At 39.9% G+C, this 27,110-nt stretch overlaps 1 protein-coding gene across 1 annotated transcript; it reads left to right on the plus strand.

The window, feature by feature from the left end:
* Positions 1 to 8: 8 nt before the first annotated feature.
* On the plus strand, positions 9 to 12,883 carry LOC109039368 (uncharacterized). Its single transcript, XM_019054828.2, has 4 exons — positions 9 to 261; positions 9,492 to 9,812; positions 10,757 to 11,134; positions 12,093 to 12,883. The coding sequence occupies exons 1-4, from the start codon at positions 247 to 249 to the stop codon at positions 12,456 to 12,458; spliced, it is 1,080 nt and encodes a 359-aa protein (XP_018910373.2). The 5' UTR covers positions 9 to 246; the 3' UTR covers positions 12,459 to 12,883.
* The last annotated feature ends 14,227 nt before the right edge of the window (positions 12,884 to 27,110 follow it).

Raw genomic sequence — 27,110 nt, forward strand, 5'->3', positions numbered from 1 at the left:
GTTGATGGGCCGGCATCGGCAGACAAATAAGACATTATGAAGTTATAAAAACTATGGTGGATGGGCGTCGCGGTGTCAAGTCCGATCGCGCGAGATCACCCGGCAGTTCCGTTGCGGCTCACATTTGCGCCGTGACCCGTCACCCGACAGGACGCGCTACAAGTGTTGTTACAAGTGTTCCGTTGTCTTACACGCCGACCGCGACTACTCCTACCAGTGTTACGCGCAGTTGATGGTGTCCCACAGATGGATATGATACAGGTTTGTGCCGCTTATCCCAGCTTTGCTTCGGGTGTTAGGTGGAGCTTTCGTCGGTGTCGAACGTCACGTTGGAGGACATCGTCTTTTTTTTAAGGGGATTTTTCTTCGCGAGAACTTTTACCGGTCCGAGTAAATCCCGACATGCTGAACAAATTGTGGACAGGGCTGATTTATAGGAAATTTTGCTTGACGTGTCCAAAAGTTGGAAAACGTCTTTTTTTTGGAAATTTTTCTTTACGGGAAAATTTAGCGGTCAATGTAAACCCCGACATGCTAACATTTTTTTTATTTTTTTTTTTTTTTAGGAAATCTTTCATGGCGTGTTCATAAGTCGCAAAACGTTATCTTTTTTTGGAAATTCTTCTTTAAGAAAATTTTTACTGGTTGATGTTAACCCCAAAATGTTAAAAAAAATTGTGAATTGAGATTTATCCGAAAGGAAGGTTTCTTCCTTAAGATTTGAGAGGGTGCTTATCGATCTCCGTAGAATTTAGCGCGCCCCAAAAATCGAAAATATTTTCTCCCCTTCTTTTTTTACAGTTCATTTGCAGAGGACATGTACCACTCGATGTAAAACCCAATATGTTAAAAAAAATTGTAGAATAGGTTTTTTTTTTAAAGGAAATTCTTCTTTGAGAGAAAGTTTAACGGTCAATGAAAAATCCAGCACTACCTAAAAATTGAAAGTGATTATATGACCTGTATTGTCCTCTGCAAATAAACTGTAATATTTTTTAACCGTGGAATAAACTGTAATATTTTTTTGCAGTTTATTTGCACGGGACATCCGGTCGATGTAAAATTCAACACGCCAAATACTCGTAAAATGATTTTTAATACTTTTTATTTTGGAAAAAAAGCTGCACTTACGGTCAATCCTTGAACAACTTTTTTCCCTGTAGATAATGGTTCATATATTGATTGCAAACGTTTTAAGAACGCCTCCAACGCGGCATTGTAAGAGAGAAAAGTTTTCGAATTTGATTAAAATTCATCAGTTTAACCGTGGAACTAAGTCCTCGATTGGAATTACGATGGTTTGCCGCTGTAAAAATATGAAATACAAAAGAAAAAAATCTACCTCCATTGCGGGTTATCCAAACTTCGATGTAGGTCCCTACCTACCTAGGAGTTTCACAAAATCACAGATCCTTTTTTCTGTCCTTGCATTTTTTGCAGAGAATAATCACCGTAATCTCTCGTAAAGATCCATATTCATGATCATATTCAACTGGTGCACTTCACTTAAAATTCTCAAAAATTGTCCCCTCTATAAAACTCCGTTAAAAGCGTTCTTAAACTTTCTTTGATCATAAAGTAATCCATATGGGGCCCCCCAAGAATACGAACTGCTTAAGGCACGACTATGAATACGACTCTTAGGGGACTCCATGCAAAATGTCCAAGAAAATTTGAAAAAAAAGTTCCTTTATAAGAAGACGTCTACCGCGTGTGGTAATTTCACCGCAAAGATTACGAAAATTGGACTCGTTTCTTAAAACAATAATTATTAGCACAAAAATGCATGGCCAACCTGGCTGTATTCCTTGAAAATTAGAAAAGGTAAAAAAAGAGAGAGGAAAAAAAAAGATTTTTAGACTATATTCAACAACTTCAACGCCTCTGAGTAAGTCTCATCCGTTCGTTGAAGTTATTTTTACGGTGAAACTCCCAAACCGCGTATCTCGTTCGCGATGTTCAAGAATTTTCACTCCTGTTATAATTTTTAAAGGAGATCAGATCAAAATTCTCCATTGCGGTTTTCACAGAATTTTCTACACACAAAGAAAAAAAAAGTCTAGAAGTTTTTAAAAAGTGGCATCGGGTGCAATTTTCCATTTAAAAATTAAGAATGATAGGAAGTCTGCAACGTCGCAAACCGAGATCGGTAGTTCGGAAGTTTCACCGTTGATTTCCTCCTTCACAGTAGTCACGTGATTAAAAACCATAAACATTTCGGTTGAAGTAAATTCGTCAGAGATTCAAACAATACAAAATCATGACCGGTTTACGTATCTGTTTGAAGCTCAGACAGACTTAGACTGATTTTTCGTTCATTCCAAGGGAACTTGAGTCGTAAAATTAAGTGCCACAGAGTTCTCGCTCGTGATTGAAGTGTGCTTCAATTTCTTGCCTCTCGGGTATGAACGCGGTCCTATCGCTTTCATGATCTTTCCGTATAATTGTTATGAATGAACATCGTTATGTTGCATTAATATATTCCTAAAACTGACATTGAAATAAGCCCCTTTCCCCCTCTTCTAGAGCTTAAGTGCAGAGTTGCAAGCGTCGACACGCATTATCTCGTCAGAGACGATTCTCTCAAGTTGACAACGGTGTTTTTTAACTGAAACTGATCAAAATGTTGTTTTATAGTTGAGTGAGACTTTTTCCCTTCACTTGTGAAATGAGTTATACAAATCTACAGAAAATTCAAAATTGACTTTCGTTAGTTTCCCTTTAAAAATAGAAAAACACCATCAATAAAGACCTCTGACTTCACAATCTGAAGTACGCTTTTTTTACTTCAGCCGTCAATTTTTATTGGATTTAATCGGAGAAAAATCACACCGAAAAAAAATTGAAGTTAATTTAACATTCTGGATGTAAAAAAAGTGTGCGAGAACTTACAAAATGCTAAAATACCTGCCACAGCAGTTACTTCAGCAATGCCAAGATGTAAAATTAAGTGCTGTGGCGGGTAATTCAGCATTTATAAGTTCTCGCACACTTTTTTTACATTCAGAATGTTAATTTAACTTCCCTTTTTTTTTCGGTGCAGTGATGCCAATTTTTGAGAATCCCCATTGCATTCCTCTCTGATATTCTTTCGTAATTTTCGAACTAACTGTTCCCTACATTTGCCACCCAGAAGTTCAGGATGGAGCCCACTTCAATGCTGTTTATCATAATTAAAAATTTAAATCGTCCGAAATAAGTTATCCAATTTCTCAAATTTTCATTTCTGAGTGGTCAGGTTTGGAGCTTTTTCAAGCTAAATTTCATGATTTTTTGGCTACTGGAATAAGGGTCACGAGTGCACCATGCAGATGGAGATTTCGTCGCTTCTTTGACCTTAGAATGTATCTGTATTTCTATGCAAGCTCCGGTACAAATAAAGCCTTCTGGATAACAAGGCTCATTACGAATCAAAGTTTGCCTTTACAGAAATAGCATGTGGATATGGCCACATTTTGACCAGGAAGGGAATCCTATCGAATTGTATCAATTGTCAGAATGAGTGCACATTTTAAAATCGTGTGTAAATTTCGTACAGGGTATTAATATCATTACAATTGCACATTAGCTAGTAATATACGCAATGAAAATCAATAAGGGTCAATCGATTGCTATGTTCATTTTTAATGAGTCAAAACTTATTTGTTGTCGTCTGCAGAGGTGGGAACTTCAGTCTGACTCAAAATCGAATCCCTGATTCGGAAGCATAAAAGAGTCTCCTATAAGCGCATTTTGAGACCAAAGACTTACCAAATTCATTTCAGCAGGAAAGTTCCTTCTTTTCGATCGAGAAGCTCTTCTGAGCATTATTTGCGTGCATCCAGAGAATGTCATTCATAAATGTTTTAAATGGTTTCAGGACAGTTTGTCAACGATTTTTTGTCCGCGCACTTTTTTTGTCCAATAGTACACGCCCGAATACAAAATAAACAACAGTGACTTGGTCCAAGCGTTATATTTTAGCCCGTATGTAAAATTATATTGACAATATGGAAATGAGAAATTGAGAGAGAAGGAGGTGTTGTTATAATTGCTCATTTTCTAATTGAAATGTTATCACTTTCTCCTTTTGAATCATCTTTTTAAATTGTCATTGGTGAATATTTGGTTTTATTTCTATCCTTAAAATATTCGATGTACAATATACCTACCTTAATGTAACAAGGTGGAGAAATGGTGCTGGGTCCACACCATTCCGTGGGGAAATCAAAGCCAAGAACCTATACCTACCTGATATATATATTTGTACTTTTTTTTATTTTTTTCTTTACGAAATTATTACTTCATTTTGAAAACATTTATATTTTTAAAACGTGACAAATATTTGTAAAACCTTTTCCAAGCGACATTAATCTCAATGAGCCGCAGTTGTGCCGACAGAAACTGCAAAAATGAATAAAAGAGGGAAAAAAACCAAGAGGCACGCAACTTTAGTTTTAACCCATTTATACATCGATCTTTAAGAGTCAAATACGTCAAATTTTGAGCGTTTGGTTGCACGTACACTTCACTGCAGCACAATAAAAGCACAAAATGTAAAAGAAAAAATTAAAGTGCTTTGGAAATCATTAAATTTGACACGGAACCACCAATATTTAAAAAACACACATATTATTATTCTCCTTTGATAAATTGATACATATTTTTTCCCATCAATTTAAATGAGAATAATCAATGCAGAGTGTGCAAACATTTCAAAATCATGAGTTAAAAACGCTGACTATGCGAGTATAAATATTAAAACCTAACAGAGCGGAGCGGCGCGGCGTGCTGCCAGCGCGAGAGGCTCATTGGCGCCTACAAACCTAAGTGGATACGTCACGCATGGCACAATGCTTGAAGTATCCACTTAGGTTTGTAGGCGCCAATGCGCGTTTTTCGCTGGTCGCCCGCCCGCCGTGCGGCGGCGCCTGAAGCAACTATTTCACAACAGAGGTGTTGCACAGTATTTTACAAAATTGAACGTATTAAGAATGACAGGCATCCTTTAAAAGTACAGATCTTTCCTCGCAAAAAAATCAAGATACTTATCGTACACAGGAAAAATCTAAGAGCCTTTAGCTGAGACAAATATAAAGATTTATCCGGTTCAGGTATAACAAGGTGAGAATTTCTTGAAAGATAATTAAGTCCTGTTACACCAAAGAGGTGTAGAGAGTTTTAGTGAATTTTGTCTCATGGATCTGACGCTCCCCCATTTTTACCAAAACTCTCAACTATATATTATTCTCCGTTGGACCAAACAGACAAAACAAAAAAACAAGCAAACCCTTATTCTTCCAAGACATTATACCTTTTCATCCAAAAACGTCGTGAGCAATTGTCGTTTGTATTTACATGTGGGCCAATTAACTTTGGGTCTCAACTGGCAGGTGGACCGAAACTCCCGTGCCGAAAAAACGCGCGGACGTAAATTACTGGAAAAACAGGTGCGCGGACAAAAAATCGTTGATGAAATGTCCTATAACCTTTTAAAGTTGCTATATGCTCGTTACTGTAGTGATGATATTGGTTTTGGGTCTACCTTTTCATTTCTGTAAGCAATGAAGTTTTTATGACCATATCAAGTGCAAAAACTTCTGCACGGTTTCCAATTTTAAGTCATTATTTACGTCAGTTTATTTGTGCATAATAATTATTCATGTGTCAAATTATGATACAAGCATATTTGCTCAGGTGCCGTGTCAAATACGTAAATTAATTCCTCGGGTTACACATACGTGCGTCTGCAAAATATTTTTTGCAGATATATGGGTGCATTTTTTTAATTTCGTCGATTTTTGTGTCGTATCATTTGGCAGGAAAATGATTCTTAATTTGAATTAGTTTGTTCATATATTATCGTTCCAGAAATGACCCTTTATACATGAGTCGGTCAATGGAAAGTTCCACGAACAAACTGTCATTCCCTCCGTAGGTGTTTCCTTCGTGTAGTAAACATACTTATAAAAAGGTCATTTCTATTGATTTATAGGAATTTTTGAATTTTGTAGAAATTCATTAACGGAAACACAGTGAAGCGGTTTCATTTACCAGCTGTATTCAATCAGAAGTGTTTAATCTGCTTTGAAGACAGCCGCTTTAATTTCAAGGCGTGAATACAACTATTCGTACTTAAGGGATATCAATGTTGCATAACCAAAAATCTGAAGGCACTAGGCCCTCGCGCTTGCCCTCATTCATATTGATTCGCTGTCCGCGCAAGTGTATTCTCCAGTGGCGAATCTTGAAAGTTGGCGACGTTGTTTTTCCTCCATTCAAGTGGATGTAAACCGATCGATTCTGGATGAGGCAGCTCACCTAAAATCAATTATTTTAATGGATATAAATTAATTGAGAACAAAAAGTTTTGCCAACTTGCAAAATCGCCACAGGATAAAACATATTATCTGCTGTCGCTCTGCCAAAAGTGCAAGGATAGTTTTAATAATATTCTCAGAATTGAGTTTTCTCTCATCAAAATATGATCATTTAAACGGTATTTTCACCGCAATACATCTTGTTCTATAGAGGTGTAAGATAACCGAGAGAATAGCAACCGGACATTAGAGGCTGCGTAATCATTTCTTCCAAGATCGAAGAAGTAACTGTAATTTCATAATTTATGATTTCCAGCTCCAACAACTAGATCTCTAGAACGCGGCCAGACAAAGTTCCAGAAATTTTTCTTTTTAGCTGAAAAATAGAGGACGCTTTGTGCCCTCAACAGACCGCTTCTCGTGTCATATTTCAAGATTTTAAAAAATGTAGGCTTACCGAGAGGGCAATAATTGCGAATAGCCGCAAAAATCATGGTATCAAAGGAGTATCATACTATCTCAGGTATCGAAGCGCAGTTTTCAACTATCAGCAGGGCTCGTTGTGTTTAATCACCCAAAATCCAGCCTACATACGATTGTTTAAAAGAAATATCCTTACATTGAATGTAGATCTCCTCTCTCCTAAAATAGCGGATCCGTTTATGCGGAGAGGACGGACATGTCGGTGATTTTCAAGGTTAGGTCATGGAGTTTTTAGGGCCAAAAGAAGCCGCAGTCAACCTATAGCCTTAAATTATCCAGAACTAGCAGGAAACCCGTGCTACGCACAGGAAAACCCCCACCATCAGCAATCACTGTGATTAGTGATCAGTTACTAATTGTGTTTCTGAATTATTTTTTACTATTTCAAAATTGGCGAGACGCACTGGTTTGATAAAAATGCAGAGCTTAGTAGTATGCTGATTAAAGCTGCTATTTTGGTCTGTTCTGCAGTAAGCTCATATGATCATTATAATAATCAACAATACCCAATCAAAAGTTGGTTATTTTCATAAAGATGTGTTACTTTTGTCAGTCCAATGTTTAATTGAAGTTACAGCTGGTGAGTTTCAGCCGCGAAAATTACGGGATTTAACCAACGGTTTCGTTTAATTCTCAGCAATGGCGGGTTTGTCATCGACATCGCGGAGAAAACGTGATTTTTCCAGGGATTTTGAAAAACAAATTAGAAATTACACGATAATCACCACGATATCACGGCAAATACGTCGTGTTCCTGGCGAATTTCTAAGAGTATTATAATTGCGCGTTATTCAAATCAATATCGTGGCATACACGCGAATTTCTTACTCAACTAAGACTACGTAAATGTGCGCATAAAACTCATAAACATCTGTTACTTGGGATGGGCGAAAACGTATGATTTTCCTTCAATTTTTTATGATACCACATACCCACTCCGGAGTTCAAATAGTTGCTCGCTTCATTTCTGCTTGTTAAAAGTGACGAATTGCAAGAATCCAATCTCGATTTTACGAGAACTATGGGATGTAACCATCGGTTTCCTTGTATAAGATTTAATGCTTTGAAATTAAGAAAAAAAAAAAAGGAAAAAACATTAGCGATGATCCAAAATTTTGCAAGTATGACTCATGTGTTTCGGTAAACTATGATAGAAACAGAAAGCAGGTGGAGAATGTCGAAACGATGTTCTAGTTTTGCTCTGCTGTCAGCACCGCGTCTGCAGGCGCTGTTCGACCGAGCCGTCATCACAGTACAGAACGCCTTCAATATAGCGAGCAGCAATGTGGACATCCCCCGTGGTGAAATAGTTGTATCAAGAGCGCCTTCCACGATCGGAGTCAAGTATTGATGAAATGCGCGCAAAAACCCCGCTTCTCTTCCGACTGCAACGTTGCACACCGTCTTTATGTTCCATTTGGGTTTATTTATTTTATTTTTGAAGCCAAACAACAGCTTCTCTCAAAATTTTTCGAGAATTCGCCTAAATCATTTCAAAACAGAACTAATGCACAGACAGATTTTCCAGATTTTCACATCCCTGAGAGAGTAGCCCGGCAACGGATGCACGAGTCAGAGCTCGCAAAAATCATGGCGCGGCGTTTCCAACAGCGCGACGCCGAACTCGTTCCATCCTCCTCGCACTCGTTGGACGCCGAACTCCTTCCATTTCTTCGCACCCGTTGCGCGTACCAGAAGAACGTACGTAAAATTTATCAGCTGTCTTCCAGCGCGAGACGCGGAAATCGCTCTATCTCGCTCGCACTCTCTCTCGCACCCGTTGTCCTTACGGAAAAATCGACCCACGCGAACCGCGATATCCCGCGAACCGGCGGGCGGATCGCGAAATCCTCCCTTATCCGGCGCCTCGGGGTAGAGAGGGATCCCAGTGCGGAATCTCAGGGTCACACGGCCTCCCGTTCACGAGATCCGCTGATACGTGAGTGAGTGAGTGAGTCAGTCAGTCAGTGAGGCTCGATAAACGTTCTTGGCCATCTTGATTTTTTATTGGAACCTGATGATTGACAGCGGCTTTTTTCCAATTTTTCTCGTGTTAGGAGGTCAGCTGCCTTTTTCGGCTCTGAGAACACTAAATTTCGACTTGTCCGAGCATCTACGTACTCTAGCTTAAAGCCAAAATAAATCACACGATGAATTTGCCAGCTGAACAGGAGAGTCAACATCCGTCGCTCAACAGCTAAAATTTTTTATAACGATACAACAAATTTTAGCCTAAATGCATAAAATTAAACAATTGTATTAAAATAATCTAACAAACCAACCAATCTATATAATTTTGGTTTTTACTGTGTTACTTTTAATTGCTGTGGTTTGTTAATTTTATATGTTTCGTAAAGTGTACCTTGATGGCGTTTGACGAAATGCATAGGTATACTAAATTAATTTAATTAAATGTTGTAATTTTATGCATCTACGTAGCAAAGTCATATTTAATGGATGCTACAATCCAGAAATTGAAGAAATTATTAGAATGTCTTCAATCTTAGTTATCTTTATCCAGATTTGTATGATATCTATTCGAGTAGTTGAGGTAAACTGATAACTGCGGAGCTCGGCTCTCCGATCTTGATCGGTGCCTTGAATTTTGCTCGAATCGGACAGATGACTGTCATATTTAGTATGTGATTCCGAGCCAGTATAGAAATTTTGTCTTCAATTGATGAGGTCATATTGGAATGATTGTTGCAGATTTGCAGTGGAGTGCTCCTCCTGATCCTGAGCATAGCGGGAAGCGTGCCTGTGCCCGGCGGCGACTACTCGCACGCGCAGTACTACGGCTACTCGGACGAGGACGGCGACGGCTACGAAGATGACGGCCACTACGACGGCGGGCACAACGGCTACACCGGGCACAACGGCTACACTGGGCACAACGGCGGCTACTACCAGCCCTACCAGCCCTACGTCTACCACGGACACCCGGGCATCGGATACTCCGCCCAGGTCTTCGGATACAACGGATACGCACACCCCACTTACTACGCACCCTACCATGATCATGAACATTATGTGAGTTATCCTGAGTAGTTGATTAGTTTTAAAATTAAAATCGATACATAAAAATAGCCGAAATAATTTAACGAGAGAAAACAAAAGAAAATGGGAAACCAAGGCTAAAAATAAACAGAGTGTCTGCGACGTTTCGGGATGATCGCACCCCCATCCTCGACCAGGAAACAGAAATTGAAAAATGCAGAAATAAATGCAAACCATTCCGAAGTGAGGTTTTATTTGCCTATAAGACCATAAAATTTGCTTAAATTCCGAAGGTAGATGTATTTACTCAGTTTTGAATCCAATATTGCGTACTACATTTTGAAACGTCTTTTTAACTTACCTCTAAGATGACAAGGTTGGTAACAGGCGGAGCATAGGTGATGAACGTCAAAGGTTGGGGACGACCTGCTCTCACTCACTTCCACCTTCCCTCACTTAACTTAGTTTTTCGTTTTGTCTACAACTTACAATTAGTCAATTGCTTTGTCTATCACTTTTCTGTCGCTTTGTCAAAAATTTTGTCTATACTCTTATCTATAGCTTCATCTATAAAATTGTCAATAGCTTTGTCCACAACTTTGCCAATCCCTCTGTCTATCACATTATCTATAGCTTTTTCTATTACATTGTCAATTGGACGCATTTCTGCCAAACGGAACCATGTGCATTCAGAAATGAGCCCTGAGACCCATAAGAGTATATGCATAACAGGGCTCACGTCATAATGCACAAAGTTCCGTTTGGCAGAAATATGTCCAATTGATCCGTCTATCGCTATAATTTTGTATATAGCTTTATTTATCGGTCTGTCTCGCGGCCATTTGATTGGACCTTAAGAGCACCATGTAACCTAGTGGCCATACTCTCCCTGTAAAGGTACTCTGGTACCAACAACTGTTCTTTAGTATTTATGTTGGATACCTGGGTTGAAATCTAATTGATGACGTTTGTTTCAGCACTACCCAAAGTACAAGTACGAATACGGGGTTCACGACCCTCACACGGGTGACGTGAAGCAGCAATACGAGGAACGTGACGGGGACGTCGTCCGCGGATCGTACAGCCTCGTCGAGGCCGACGGGACGATCCGGGTGGTGGAGTACACGGCCGACGACAAGCACGGCTTCCGGGCCGTCGTCAAGAAGATCGGCCACGCCGTCCACCCACCCCCGCACCCCCACCACCACGAGTACAGCCACGCCCCCGCCGCCTATTCCGGCTACTACCCCGCCGCCCCCGCCGCCCCCGTCGCCCCTGTAGCCCCCGTCGCCCCCGTGTATCAGTACCAGACGCCCGTCTATCATAGCGCCCTCCCGCAGCCTATACCGCCTCAGGTTAGCTTCTTTCTTCTTCCATTCAAAGTTCACACGAAAAAAAGTCTCTTGGACCTAGAGTCCAGACTCTGAAAAAATTTCACTAGACAAAATACTCTTAATTCAAACGGGTTTTTGCTTGAATTGGACGTATTTCTATCAAACGGAACTAAGCGCCATCGGGTGAGGAAGGGAGAGGGGGGTTTGCTTTTCCATGCCGCTTGGTTCCGTTTGACAGAACGCAGTATCCGGCATTCTCAAATCCTCAAAAGGAACTCGGATTGGCGCTTAGTTCCGTTTGACAGAAATACGTCCAATTGAGAGCCAAACCTCTTAATTTAAGCGGATTTCCTTTTGATTTAAGCAAACATCCAATTGGACGTGTTTCTGTCAAACGGAACTATGTGCGTTGAGACATGAGCCCTGAGACCCATAAGAATATATGCGTAACAGGGCTCACGTCATAATGCACATAGTTCCGTTTGGCAGAATTACGTCCGATTGAATCAAGAGTATTTTTTTCGTGTCAAATATTTTAAGAGTCAGGACTCTGGGTCTAAGAGACGTTTCCCCCGTGTTTAGTATCTTTATGATGAGAGTACGTACATATCGGTAATTTTAGAGGATAGGTGATAGAGCTCTTGGGGCCGAAAAGGGCAGCCAACATATGAACTCAAATTATCTGGAATGATGTTTTATTGCAATTTTTTATTATTTTTTTTTATCAGTATCTTCATTTATACATATACAGATTACAAAAGATAGAGGGGTGGCTACTGAGAGCCACAGGAGCTCCATGCTTTGACATGTCCGCTCTTGCTTATTTCAGAGACAACTTATGTGCTTTAAGTTTCCCGATGGAGAAAGGTACTTTTGTGAGTGAGCTAGAAATTATAATGCGTAATCGCAACATTTCGTCCAATTTGTTCTCAAATCACGGCATTTTCTAACAATTTGTTTTCCTATTCCGTTTTCCCAGGCGTACTCACCAACGGCGGCAGCGACCCCCGGCTACCCGGAGGCCTTCCACAACGCGTACGTAGTCCCCCTACAAGGAGACGCCCCTTACCAGGGCTACGGACCTCACGCTCAACACTTCGGCAACGACGCGTACACGGACGGACTTTACAAGAAACGATCGCCAGCCAAGAACAAGGAGAATCAGAAGGAGACACAGGACTCTCAACAGTCGGTGAAGAAAGAAACCAAGGCTGAATCCGAGAAGGAAAGCGAGGAAGCCAAGAAGAAGAGGGAAGAGGAAGAGAAGAAAGAGAGGGAGGCTAGGAGTCGGAAAACCCTCCTGGAAAAGCAGAAAGAACTGAAGCAGAAGTTGACCAGGCAGTGATGTGGCACGTGGGAACAAAATTTAAAGACAGGACTGAAGGATTGAACAGGGTCAGGAACAGTGGCGTGGTGTGCGTTGCTATAGATCCATCTATCCGCTATTTAAACCTATGGAATAGGATCGATAAATAGGGTGTTCGCAACGAGCACCTCAATAATCGATTCTTTACCATAGCTATGAATGGGGAGATATCGATAATCGAACATTCACGCCTCGCCATTGGTCAGGAACAATGCACCGCGCCGATGAATCAGAATGGTAGAGCGCCTGACAATACTTGGACCGCGTTTAACAGAAAGGAGCCAAGTCACATCAGCTAATTGCCAACTTTAACTTGGGAATTTAATTTGTTACAAGAGGACGTTTGTGCGGTTACCTTTAAAAAATCTCTATGAATTTGCTTAGTGCCAACCAAAAAATTCACTGAAATTGCACGAAATCGCCAACCGTTTTCATGTGAAATACTAAATTGTCCAATTAAATTTGGCAATAGCTGATGTGGCTTGGTTCCGTTCTGCTCAATGCGATCCATTTGATAACGCACGTATTAACAGACGCACAGCAATAAACATTCTGTAGATCTATCAGACGACTGTTTAAACTACAGAATCAGTCTAGTTATTGGATTTCCTGGAGAGCATATCGATGGCCACAGTGCGAATGCACGTACCTCCGTTTGCGACATTACAGACTTCCTGTCATGTTTTTTTTTATTTTTATTTTATTTTTTTTTTTGATTTTTGATTTTTTGTTTTTTTTTTGAACAACTATTCAACGTCATTTCCTGAAAAGTGTCCTGATTTGTCTCCTCCGTCAGCAAAATATTCAGTGATAATTTCTAGCTATAAATGTGGCTCGTTTTTCCGCGGAAAAATAAATTAGGAGCGGAAATTTTGAAACACCGTAATGGAGATACGTGGTTTTGTACTTTGGTCAAACGAAATTTAACACAACAGTCTGGTGCCCGCGCGCTACCATTCTTTTTTCTGCGTGCGCGTGCGCAGTGAATGTTTTCCTTTGAATATTCCCGGTATGTTCGACGTGTTTTTTATGGAGTTAGATGAGGAAACGTGTCCAACGGATTTTAAAATCCTTGCCCTGTTTAGTGCTCCATTTCACACGTCTTAATAAGTAAAAGCTGATAATTTCAGCATCGATGAGGCATAATTTTGGCCCTTCGTTTGATTGAATAAAGACACGGTCCTGACACATCGATGGCACCATTAAATTCCAACTTTCGTCTAATGATTTTCATTATGACCATCTTTATGGGAAATAATGGCACAACTTCGTATCCATCTGAAATCAATTCATAAGCTCAAGGATGATGTTCATTCAAATATTGGGTCGTATTTGGACTGAATTTTGCAACAAGGAACCACTATTTATGACTCTATTAAGAAACAACATACAATGTGTGCCATTGGTTTTCCAATGCAGATATTTGTTTATATAAACAAGCCAGAGATAGTGGTTTCTCATCGCAAAAAGTAGTCTAATTGAGGAGCACCTTCCCTTTATGAGATATCACATCTATATCCTCAATCTAAAGGTTTCTCGCAAAATCCACAAATGGAAATAATTGGTTTGTTTTACACAAATCCTTAAAGACACGCCGCACATTGATGAAAGATAAAGTAGGGACGGTTCTACAATTTGCCTAACGAAAGGCGAGGACGGGACATAAAGCCAAGTTCAAAGAATATTCATAATTACCTCATATACATTCACTTGAATCCAGCCATCAAAAAGACGGAAAACGTCATGCAGCTACCAAGTAGTTGCATTGTAGGTTTATTAGAAAGTCTCTGAGAGATTTATTGTGACAATATCATCATGTCAGGCTACGTGGTTAGATAGAGATGGGTATTTCTTTCAGCTATAAAACGCCGATGGTGAATGTAGAAAATAATATAAATTTGACCTCTATGTTCCAAAATTTATGATCTAACTTTCCTGCCAGAAAACAATACAATTTATTTAAAAAATGAAAAAAAAATCCAAAAGGTTCATATCTCGAATCTTTTAGAACCCAGACTCTTAAGCTTGCGTAAAAAAATTTGCATCTATTAGATAGTACCTCATTTTCCCCTGCAAAATCAAAATCATTCATTCCTAAGTTTGAATACCTATTTTTGTCGTAAATCGTAATTATACTTCATATTATTTTTTCGGCTCCAAAATCCATCTCTATTTCGTGGCCTGATATTGTGATATATTCTTTAGGCAAGAAACACCTGCAGCCAGATAGCGCACACTTTGTAAATATTACTTTTAGTTGCTAACTTTATATAATAAATTATTTTAAAACCCTTTTTGCATTATTAAAACTCGCCAAACCCAACAATAAAACATGTACGTAGCGTTTTTTCTCTCACAATACAGGTTTTAATTAAAACATAACCAATCGAAGACACCCGCAGTTTGAGTCGGGAAATGCACTTTTTTGAGAAGCGTTCTGGATACAATACCTACTGCTGCCCATAAAGCATGAGTATGAAGACTTCTTACCCAAGTTTAACATTCGGAGAAATTACAACCAACTCCTCATCATGAATTTTGAAAGAGGTTCAAAATGTTTTTTTTTTTTTTTTTTTTCAATCCACTATTAATCCAATGTCTTATATCTCCATAGCTTAGTCAGTAATAAAAAGACGGAGGTAAGTCACATCAGGCGTTGTTCGACTTAAGTATTCTTCCAACTTTGTATGAGATTGAAGAACTTATTGATCCATAAATTTTAGCAATTTTTGCAAAAAAAATTTGAGCAGTCGAAAAATTCGGGGATGCTTTAATTACACTGTCTTCAAGAAGTTTCAGAGTTACAACACTTTGAACAACGTCTGATGCGAGTCACCTCTTTCTTTACTTTTACTCCTCTCCTGATTTTTTACAGTTTTATAATTTCATTAAAAATTCAACTTCTTTCGCAATCCAAAGTCTTTCTCTTTTCTTGTTTTCGTAATTCTCTGGGATCTTCAAGGAATTAAAATCAAGATATGAATCAGTTCACGTACCGAAAACTTACAACACGTCCATTTTTAAGATTAATTTTTGAACTGAATCAAACAGAGCCGGGCGACACTAACCGCTCTAATTACTTTCAAATTAATTAGAGTGAGTTAGCGCAGCGTGGAATTTCGCGGCGAGTCCCTGCACTCATCCACTGCGTGTTTGCAGATGCGTGCGCGCACTGAAACAAAGAACTCGCGCAACCGCGAAATAGCTCGAGCAGGCCCGTTGCCAAATTGTTAGGGATACCGCATACTTTTCCGTTGAAAAAATGAATTGATTCAGCGACTTGGATAGCATCGCCCTCATATTTATATGTGAATGGATCTGCTGCACTAAAAAATATAGATACATGAATAGATCTTTCCGTGGTAGAACTGTCCAAAAATATCACGATGTTCATTTTAAAAAAGCTTGACGACTCCATGACGCAAAGTTTGCGTGGTCCCTATTTAGAATTTCCCGCATTCATGGGTGAATTTTTTTTCTTCGACATGCAAATTTGACCGTATTGCTTCGTGAATCGATTCATATAAGGAATTAAAATCATTATCTAATGAACACAAAAAATACGAACTGGAATGAAATAATTCTATTCGTTTTACAAACTGTAAGGTAGGCATGGAAAAATCTGGAAAAATCTTTACAAATTGGAATTTGGGAGCGAATTTTTCGCAGAGTATGCTTTAAGACTGGTTTTACTTGAAATTATTAATAACTCAATTTTTCCAAAAACAGCACTTATGCGCCTTGTGCTCCAAGCTCCTCGGTTCATCCAGACTTTTTCCCCCACAGCATGTAGACCTGCGCGCACTTCTGTAGGTATGCATGACTTTTCGCAAAGAAGGAGTTTTTACCTACAAGTATTTTACACTACCCGTGGAAGTCGCAGAGGAGGTCGATTTGAGGGCAAACTTTATTTCTAACTCCAGTTTCCACTTATTATGACCGCGAGAGCGGTGCTCAATTCTAACTTTTACAACTTATCTCAATGTCAATATCAAAATATTTTTCGATGGGGAGAATCAAGTAAAATTAATTGGACGTACTGCGCTTAAGAGGTCATTAAAAACACTAAGATTACAACGAGAGTCACTCGTCCTCGGGCATCATCCTTAACTATAAGATGCGTGATACAACTATTCCAACTCCTGAGCCGCTCAAATTGCATCCATCAAGTTGAAGGCGAACTTGATTGCCAACTCCAGCTTACAGTTATTCAGGCGTAAGACCGCCAGATTGGTGCCAAATTCTAACTTTAGCAACTTGATAAAAACGCTTGTAGGTAAAAAAAACACGTAGGTTGGAAGGTTTATGGGTGAGGATCTGTGGGTTAAAACGTTTTGAGTAAAACTTTCGGGCAAATAGTCCCTTAGGCGAAAAAAATGTGAGTGGGTACAGTCCTGGCACCATTTTAATGCCCTGCAAATATTTATTTTCGGTATGATGAGGATCAGTGCAAGATCGGGGGGGGGGGGGGGGGGGACGTATGTTCATTACGTCGTTTTTCTCGCGGAGGAACGTAACTACATTCCAATGTTGCCCGAGTTTCCCGCGCAAACCTAAATTTTACTAGGAGACTTTGAGAATTTCTGACTGAAAAATTCACTAATTTTTCTTCGATCTCATGCAAAAAATCAGACAAATTTTCGACGAAAACGATGCAAGTTTAATCTGGTAAAAAATTGAATTGTTTTAATCAATTTTGCAACCTTGGAATTGCATTACGTTCCTTCGTGCAGGAAACGACGAGCTCAAATTTGTAACTCAAATTGGAATTTTTGGAATCTTTTGGCCTTGCTTTCTCCGCATGGCTTGGATCAAGTAATATTTGGACGTAATTCTATCAAACGGAACTATGTGCATTATGACGCGAGCCATGTTATGCACTAATTCTTATGGATCTCAGGGCTCATGTCTTAATGCATATAGTTCCGTTTGGCAGAAATACGTCCATTTCACCATTTGGCTCTTCTCAACGATACAAGGGGACGTATTTATGCTAAATGGAACTATGTGCAAGTGGAAAGATGGGGTGTGCTCGTCTGCTCGTTAGTGGTCGGGCCATAAGAATGAGTGGTAAATATAAGGCGCCGGTGATGTCAGCGGCAACAACGAGATACACGACGATCGGGTGCAGGCCCGCCACAAGGCGGGGTTACTGGGTCCCTGGGACCGGGGCCCGGGCCCCGGAGGAGGCCCGTGTTACCCGTGAAAAACCACTACGAATTCACATGCAACCCTAACACTGAAAGAAAACTTGTCCTAAATTTAAGGAAACATGTATCCTTAAAAAGTTTCCTAATTTCAACACGGTGTTAGCTTGGAACAAGCCAACAGTTATCTCGATCCAAGGTAACAAAATTGTGTTGAGTTAAGAAAACCATGCTTTCTTGAACCACGTATACGTTTTCTTGAAACAGACTAACGGATACTTGAAACGGGAAAACTGTTTCCTTAAAATTAGGAAACGAGGGAATCGCTTCTGTGTCCTGAATTTAAGGATCCATGTGGTGTTGATCGAAGAACCCTGTTTCCTTAGAATTAGGAAACGGAGAGAAGCAAAGCCGTTTCCTGAATTGAAGAATCCATGGAGTGTCGTTTGAAGAGATCAGTTTCCTTAAAATTAGGAAACGGGCATAGCATTTCCTGTTTCCTCAATTTAAGGATCTATGTGATGTTGATCGAAGAAACCCATTTCCTTAAAATTAGGAAACAAAAAAATTACCAAACGCCTACTGAGGAGGTGGATGCAACGTGCCGTACACCACAATGTATTCGGCGAGTTGCTCAAGAGGGGCCTTCCAAATATACCGTCGCTCCTCTGGCGGAAGGGCGCATCTACACTTTGAGATGATGAGCCCTTCCGTCCGTATACCACCATGCTCTCTACGGCTTACCTACGTGAAAATTTCGATGCACCCTTATGCCCATGAGTGACATCACGCTCATAAAAAACGTAACGCTAAATTTCCAATTTTTGGAACCCCACTCACTTCTTCCCTCGTAACACTTTTGCGACGTAGGTCCCACGTAGGTCCCTATTCTTTCACACGTAAAAACAAAACGGCGTAACTCTCTCCTTGACCATTTCTCTCCGTTAGAGCGTTGCATATTATTTGAACGGTCCTTTACAGAAATCCGACCGAAGCGCTTGGATGGCGTTATTGGTAAGATCCACTCCACTCCAAACAAATTCAGTATGTTTAAATTTAATCAATTTATCTCTTGTTCGTAAGGGATTTACGCGTCGGAAAGGTGGAGGTTTTGAAAAAACGCTATTTTTGTGCCTTATCAAACATATTGTTTTCAGTCCAAAATGTCAGAATGCTTTCTAGAAATGCACGGATCAGAGCCAAAGTTCCTTTAATATTTTTCAGTGAATTTTCTGATTCGACGAAAATTTCTTTAAATTTTCTAAACAAAAGCGTGCGTCCGTTAATGTAGGTAAAAATAAATAATGTGAAGCTTTTCAACATTTTACAGCAAGTACACTCTTTGAATCTGGTCGTAGCTTCGAACATTTTTAAGTGTCTTCTTTATGTATAGGTAATTTATTACCTATACATGCCTTTATCACCACATCTTTACCGCTATTCCGAGTACATTTTGAAAACTCCATAAAGATCATTTATCTTTTATGTGCCAATTTTATAGCCAGCATTAAATAATCTTAGATTATTTTGTCTATACTTTATTGGAATTTTAAATCATATTTACTTTCAGTATGAGCAGAAGCGGTTCTCACATGAGCCTCTTTGATTTACGCATGAACCTTAATGATATGGGCGTCAGATTGGATAATCGAATGAGTGATAATTTACCTTTGAGAGGCACGTATGAAAATCTGTCCTTTAACCAGACTTAAATAAAAAAATAATTTACTCCATGATCATACTATCTCCGAATGAAAAAGAAAGGGAAATACGTTGGTTTAGTTATGGCGGCGATGGCCCACGGTCTTTAAATAATATCTGAGAACCGGCTGATAAACAGAAAGAAAAGGGAAATATGTGGATATTTAATATATTTAAATGATAATTGAGGTAGTATTTGCTAGATAAACCCAAGTGCTATTGAACGGTAGCAGGTGGGTATCTGTGTAGCCAAAGAGATAGATGCGAATAGGTTTAACATAGGAAAATAACTCCACGTCGCTCGCGAGGGTAGGATGGCCGAGTGGACTACGGTGTCGGAATTTCACTCTTCCCGGGATAATGTCGAAGGTTACAGGATCAAATCTCAGCCAGGGCAAAACGGAGTTCTTCATCAGGATACCAGAGGGAGCGCGAAGCGCGTCAACTACGTGAAGGAAAGCTACCCCCGGCAGTACCAACGATAGGGGTATGCGCTTCAACGGGTATGGAAAGGGACTCTAGGCGGGGAGCTGATTCTCAAGGCAGCGACGTGGCGGGACCGGCTGTTTCCTAATTTTAAGGAAACGCTTGCAGGTACTGTTTCCTTTTTTTTTCGAGGAAACGTTTCCTGAAAACAACACAACACTTACTTACTTTTAGGAAACTCTTCGCGCGGCGGTGTTTCCTAATTTGAAGGAAACGTTTTCGTGCTTCAATGTAACAGGAGTTTTGGTTCAAGAAATCGCGTTTTCGTCGACCAAGGCAATACCGTTTTCTTCATTCAAGACTTCGTTTCTTGTCCACTTTTTTCAAGTATCCAATTTTCTTAGGTCAACACGGCGTCGCCTTGAATTTAGGAAACGTTTTTTTCAGTGAAGAAAAAGTGAAAAATGTACCCTAAAAATTTCGCAAAAGGTGAATAGATTTTCAGAAACACGCTGGGGCACTGTAGAATTCTTCTTAAATTTTCAAAGAAGTAAACTTCTTGGAAAATGCCTATCTATTTTCAAGATTTTCAGTACAGTGGGATATTTTTAGTAACTGCGTTTCATTTTCTTCCATCGTCAGATGCTAAGAGTCTCCAGTCTGGGCATCCTCGACTTCAATGGCTCATGGCTCAACTCCCTTGCCATAGACAAACGAAGGGAGAGTCCAGGGGGGCCTGGCCCTCATAGAACTGAAAATAGTATCATATGCCCCCCCCCCCCAAAAAAAAATAAAAATTTTCCAGATGTTTTGAATGTTGCGCTGAAGGCGTTTTCAAAACAGCCAAGTTCGGATACCCGGAGTATCGTTTTGCAAAGTCCTTATTATTATGTTTTATTTCCTACCATTTGTTTGTTTTCAATCCTCCTATAAAAACTACTCATTTGCTGAATACACTTCCGGCTGGAGCGCATTTTAGCTATGCATTCACGACTACTAAAGTGTCAAAGGAAATCGACAAGACTTGCGTGTATGAAGGCTATTTCAATTGTAATCTGCCGTTGCATTTCTAAGGCGCAATGATACAACTATTTGAACTCTCCGGAATGCGTGAGGTATCACGCCTCATTTGAAGGCGTTTTCAAAACAGCCAAGTTTTGATACCAGGTTTGTAGTTTCGCAAGAACTTTAAGCACATAATCAATAGAATGACTGATTTTACGAGCTAATGCAACTCAATAAACTTGTGCTTTATTTGACGGCTCACGAATTAACGCTCAGTTCCTTTTGATTTAATTGAAAATCCCGCTTTTCTATTTTCTCAAAAGGGACTTTATCCACTGACCACATTGTTTCTTATCCGTCCTCCACTAACACACCCCATCATTCCACTTGCGCATCGGTCCTTTTAGCATATACATGTCCAAGGGTAGACGCTATTTCTGCACAGTTGTGTCCATTTGTCGACGTCGCGTTTACAAAGCGTCGTGTTTGCAACACGCATGGTCACAATGAGTACGTTTAATAAGAACAGCGGTAATGAGTGGGTCTCGGCCAGCGAGAATTATCTCGGCGAGGAATTATCCGAGGGTGAAACGGAAGCCGCCGACAGATGTCCGTCTACGACACATAGCCAGTTCAAGCTCGGCTTTCTCTGTTTCCCAATATTTCCTTCGTTGTTCAATGTTCGCACTATGCTGATACACATGTGGAAAGCTCACCGGGAAACTGACCTACCTGACGATCTTGAGCTGTGCCGGCAAGCTGCAGCATGTCTCCTGCCGTGCTAAGGAAGAGCGCCGTATGAACATTCAAGAGTTGTCAAAGTTCCTTCGATGAAATGTTTATTTTTTAGGTAAGATATGAATATTTTTCCTTGAAATTTTCAGGGACTTTAGGTGAAATTACGAAAAAAAATATCTGAAAAAATGGAAGAAAAATATTCATAAGTTTATACCAGGAAATTTGCATTTTATCAAAGGAAATTTGGCAACGCCCGAGAGCTCATATGGCGTTCTTCCTTAGCACGGCAGTGTTGGTGCTCGACGATTTGAAGTATTGGATACAGAGGTAGAAACAGAGGGAGAGACAGAGACCCTCTTTCTTACCGTAGGAAGGAAAAACGCCGTGTGACGCAGCCAAATTTCCTTCAATCAGGACCTTTACTGGAAAAATTTTGAATATTTTTCTTCAACATTTTCAGACAATTTGTTCGCAATTTGATCGAAAAAATCTGAATATTTCAAGAGAAAATATGAATAACTTTCTTAGAAAATAGTTGCTTTATCCGGGGAAATATGCCAACTCTCAAATGGTTATACGGCGTTTTTCCTTAGCACGGGAGCCTAGCTCGCTGGAGATCCCTACTGTATCGTCACGAAATGGAAAGAAGATGACGAAAGAACGCAAGGCGGGGGAACCTTGTGCGGGAAAAAGGAAAAGGGAAACGAGAGCGACGGGGGTCCGTGCTCCTTGCTCTGTGGCGAGTGGTGTCCTGGATGGAGTCAAGCGGAGAAAATGAGAGACCAGACCTTCCGAGTTCCGCGAGACGAACGCCAACACGAGCGCGCGCGACTGCCTCTGATAATTAATGTCGTCCAAGATCACACAGAAGCGCCACCAGGGCGAGAGGTCACGCCACGAGGGCGAGAGGTCGTGCCCAAGTCGTCCACCGGAACAGCCGCGGATGTTGAGCCTCCGAGCTGTATTCCGAGACTATATGCATTGCATTTTGCAAAGAGGGATCAAGAGCATTCCAATGTTGCTAGGACTCTGCAACTTACATTCTTTGTAATCAAATCACAGAAATCATGCGACAAATTAGATTTACGAACGAAATTTACGGCTTGAATCACAGTTTATTGGGAGTAAAGATAAGATTTACTTAGGTGATCAGTTTTTATTTGCAAGGTGAAAACATTTGCACAATTTGAACGACATTGGTTTGTTCGTGGTTCCATTTGCAAAATGCAATCCATATAGTCTCTATAGATCTGTATATTTGGACTTGGAGGGTATATGGATTCCAGTGGCGTGGCGTGAATTGCGATATATCGGCTGTTATGCCATTTGAACCTATTGTAAAGAATCGATTATTAAGGTGTTCGCTGCGAACACCCTGTTTATGGATCCTTTTCCATAGGCTTAAACTGCATAGCAATCGATATATCGCTATTCACGCCACGCCACTGATGGATTCGATCGACGTGAACCGATCGACAAATTATTAGGAAACTGACGTCGATTCGATCCTATATTCTTCACGCACGGAAAAAAATGGATTGCTGATTTGATAATTCAAATGTTAAAAATTATGTCCGAAATGTTTCAAATGTACATTTTACAATAGTGGCAAGCTAATTTCACCACCCCCGGTTAAATTAGCATTTTTTTATTGTAAAATCTATACTGAAATGTGTCGGACACTTTTTTAACCACAAAATTGTTAAATCAGCAATGTCAATCTTTTCCGTGTGAATCGATCGATGTAATTCGATCGACAAAACCGTGAATCGATCGAAAAACCAGTGAATTGATCGACAGCTCTATGAATATATCCACCCGTGAATCGTGATCCGTGAATCGCTCGAAGTGATTCGATCGCGACATTAATTCGATCCACATACATGAATCGAACGACGAACTCTTGAACTTATTGACAGAGCTGTGAATCGATTGAAAACGCTGTGAATCGATCGACAAAGCCATCCGATCGATCCACAAATCTATCAAAAAAGCAGTAAATCGATCGAATCACGTTGATCGGTTCACTTTTTTATTTTTTGATCGATGATTGATGTCGATCGAATTCATACCCTTCAATATATTTCAGAGACCTCGCATTGGGTAACTGTATAGAGAGGAAGAATGAACCTTGGGTCTGAAGACCGTTAAGGATACGCAAATGGAGCGGTTGAGAAGGAATCGCTGCCAAAATTTCGTCACCTTGGGGAAAAATTATCACAAGCGCCATGCGACGTTTAAAAATTTCCGCCGTCATTTACGCCTCAGCGACGTACTAGGTAAGCTTCAGGTGACGTTATGAGCCAAACAAGTTTACCAAATTTCGGTTTGTTTGGAAAACAAAATGCTCAACACCAACAGTCACCTAGTAGGTCGGCCAACTCTAGAGTGTTGGAGTCGCAAAAGTAAAAGCTTCCATTATTGCCGAGACACCAATGGAGGGTCTCCCCTTGTCACTGTACATGCATTGCAGCGTTATTGCACATCATTCATGCGCGATCGAGAAAAAACTAAAAAACCCTAGCTCGCATATTTTATACTGTAAAATGACACAATGTCGCTAACTCATATCCGCCAAAATCGTTAGTTATGCTGTATCATTCCTTTAGCCGCCCATATTTAGCTGAAAAACTTTCCAAGCGGCATTATTTGTGAATTTGAAAACAGTTCTTAATCGAACTTGAATACTAATCTTTGAAACGGAGAGGTACTTTCAACATACTTCCTCTTCTAATTAGAGAATTTTTCAAAATACATTGTTGGTTATTGCTACATACCACAACTTTCAACTGTAAACCGATTTTCATTCCACCCATTTCAAAAATTGCGCGGCGATTGAGTGGAAACAGGAGCTAATTACGCCCGTTTCTATTTTTTCTCATTTTATTTCAGGTATCGTGGATGGTTTGAAAAAGTTGCGCAACAGCTTTGCGGTAGTCAATCCTTAGGAACCTTGACCAAAGGTAGTAAGCACTTACCTATATAGTTATCTATTTAATTTATGTTAAGTATTCTTTTTATGTTTTAAGTTTTTGAGGGCTGTACTATTCCCTTCATTTCAACAACTACGTGATTGAAAAATCATTTTCTACAAAACCATATCATACGTCATCTTAACGTAAATGTTATTTTTATTCAAAACCACAGAAACAGTAATTATGACAGCAGTTTAATTGACTTTTCGTGTCTGCTTTTCCAGAAATCAGCCGTCGATTCGATAGACAGTCATCCAACCTGTCCGAAAGTATGTTACACACGTCATCTATTTTTTGTATATTTGCTTTAAGGAAATACAAAAAAGTGCGGAAACAAGAAATCGCATGAAATGCCGAAAACCTCTTGTCATTTCGCTGCTTTTCGTCAGTGCTGTTAGCTGTCAAATTTCCATCCTAGATCCGCCTACGTTATCGCGTATTTTTGACGATTCTTTGACATCTCGTTTTCAGCACGTACGGTCTTCGACGAAATTATTTAGAAAGAAATCGAAATACAGCTGGAAAAGCCTCGCAAGATGACGGCAATTCAATGAACGCGAAGTGCCTTCAAATCACAAGGAATACTTTGAAATGCCATCGTGCAGTAATAGTTGCCTATACTAGAGAGAATTGAAGGCGCTCCGCACGACATCACATTCCGAGGCACATTTTATTTGCGAGGAAAGAAACTGTTCCATCTTGTGAACGGACTGCTTCGTCAACCGTGAAAATTATCGCTAGCTCGGCGTATACGTTTTTCCATTAGATCATTTTCTGTAGATCATTCAATTTCCTTAATTAATGGTTGGAAATTGGTTTAATTGCGTGTATCTAAATTTGAGATTGTCAAAGGAGAAATGTACCTAGATGAAAGGAAACTCAAAATTTAGTCGGCAAATAACTTTGCAGAAAAAAATGTTCTGCCAACACATGCTCAGTGAAAAAAACCAAAAAACTTGTCTAAATTGGACTGTGCTCATAAAGTTTTAAAATTAAGAAAGGCGCTTTGAGAAAATCGGTGCATGTGAACTTTCTACCTCTTACATTTAAGTAATGCCGGAAGAATACCAAAAGTGAACATAATGAACGAATATGAACGAACCTGCTGCATTAATCTGGAAATTAGAGACTGTTTTTTTTTTTTTTGATAACTGATAAACCATGTCAACGGCGTAAGTCCGCAATCACATATCTCGTTTGCGGTGTCTGAAAAAGCATATTATCATTATTATCCCTCTTCTTCCAGATGAAAATTCAAGCTCTCGGAAGCATACTTCCAAAACCAGTCGGTCAGCCGATACCGAAACTGGTATACATAATTTTCGACAACGTTTCGCAAGCATTTCATTGATGGAAATTCGTGCTTTTTAATTTTTTTCGTCGTATTCTTGATCCAATGCTAGAATAAAACCCAAGCAAATGGTTGATTATATTGAGGCAGAGGTATTCGGAAATAGAGCCTCCATTCCACTTAACCTCAATTGTAATTTACAATTTGCTTACAATACTCTTTACAATTTGTAAAAAAAAAACATATTAATTTACGGGTGCGAAAGTGAGATTCATGAAACAACGGACCTGGGAGATATTATGGCAATACAGAATACTTTCTGGCATAGAAGCTGGTTTTAAGGTAGATTGTGCCCGAGAGAGTGAGGGTTGTTGACGCTGGTAACACTGCATGTTAATACTGGTAACACTGCACGTTAACACTGCTAACGCTGCGCGTTGACACTGGTAACATTGCATGTTACCGTTATGGTAACACGACATGTCACTAATATGATGATAAGGCCAGTGGCTAGGCGTGAATGATCAATTATCGATGCCCATTTGAATCTATGGTGAAGAATCGATTAAATAAGGCGATAGCCACTCGTAAATCACCACCTCCGGGTATAGTGAGGGAAAAAGAGTACAAAAGTTCGGCAGGACACTTTGTTCATGATCCCATGTCTTAGAGTGGCCCACGGTTTGGCTTGATTAACCACAAAATTATGTTGAACAACCAAGTCCTTCAGGTTGACCTGATATAAAAGAAGGAACACAAGGTGACATCAGACACGGAACTTTTTCACTGTGCATTGATTCTTTGCCATATACGTAACTTCAAATGAGAAGATATTGATACGCGATGATTTATCTTGGCGGAGACAATCTGCTGCGAGATTGAATGTTTGCTCCTCTGCAGGTAAAAAAAGCGATAATGAGTCAATTGGTGGCTCCCGACGCGGCGCGGCGTTTCGGCAAATTCGGATTAATATGCCCAAATCTTCGCGCTTACGCTACATTATCTGGAAATGCTGGGAAGTTATCACAGTAAACGAGGCGAGGAACACGTGTCAATGATAAAAAACAGGTGCCATAACCGACAAAGCTGTAGCAGCTCTAGCTTTTTTGGAGAGGTTATCAAATTTTGTCATTCGGCTGGATTCTTAAGCTTTCTGTCATCGAATGATAGCTTGATATTTGCGGGATCGTGTTGATTGCTGACAGTGAGTATAAAATGGGGGGCCACTCGAAGACTCAGTACAGTCTGATGTATTTGTCTCGAACGTTTTCCGCGAGTAAACAACCGGAAATTCAAGATGAAAACTGAGCTTTCTCTCGTATGTGCTTTAGTGTGTGTGGTTCAAGGA

Source organism: Bemisia tabaci, chromosome 7 (assembly GCF_918797505.1).
Source record: "Bemisia tabaci chromosome 7, PGI_BMITA_v3".
NCBI lineage: Eukaryota > Metazoa > Arthropoda > Insecta > Hemiptera > Aleyrodidae > Bemisia > Bemisia tabaci.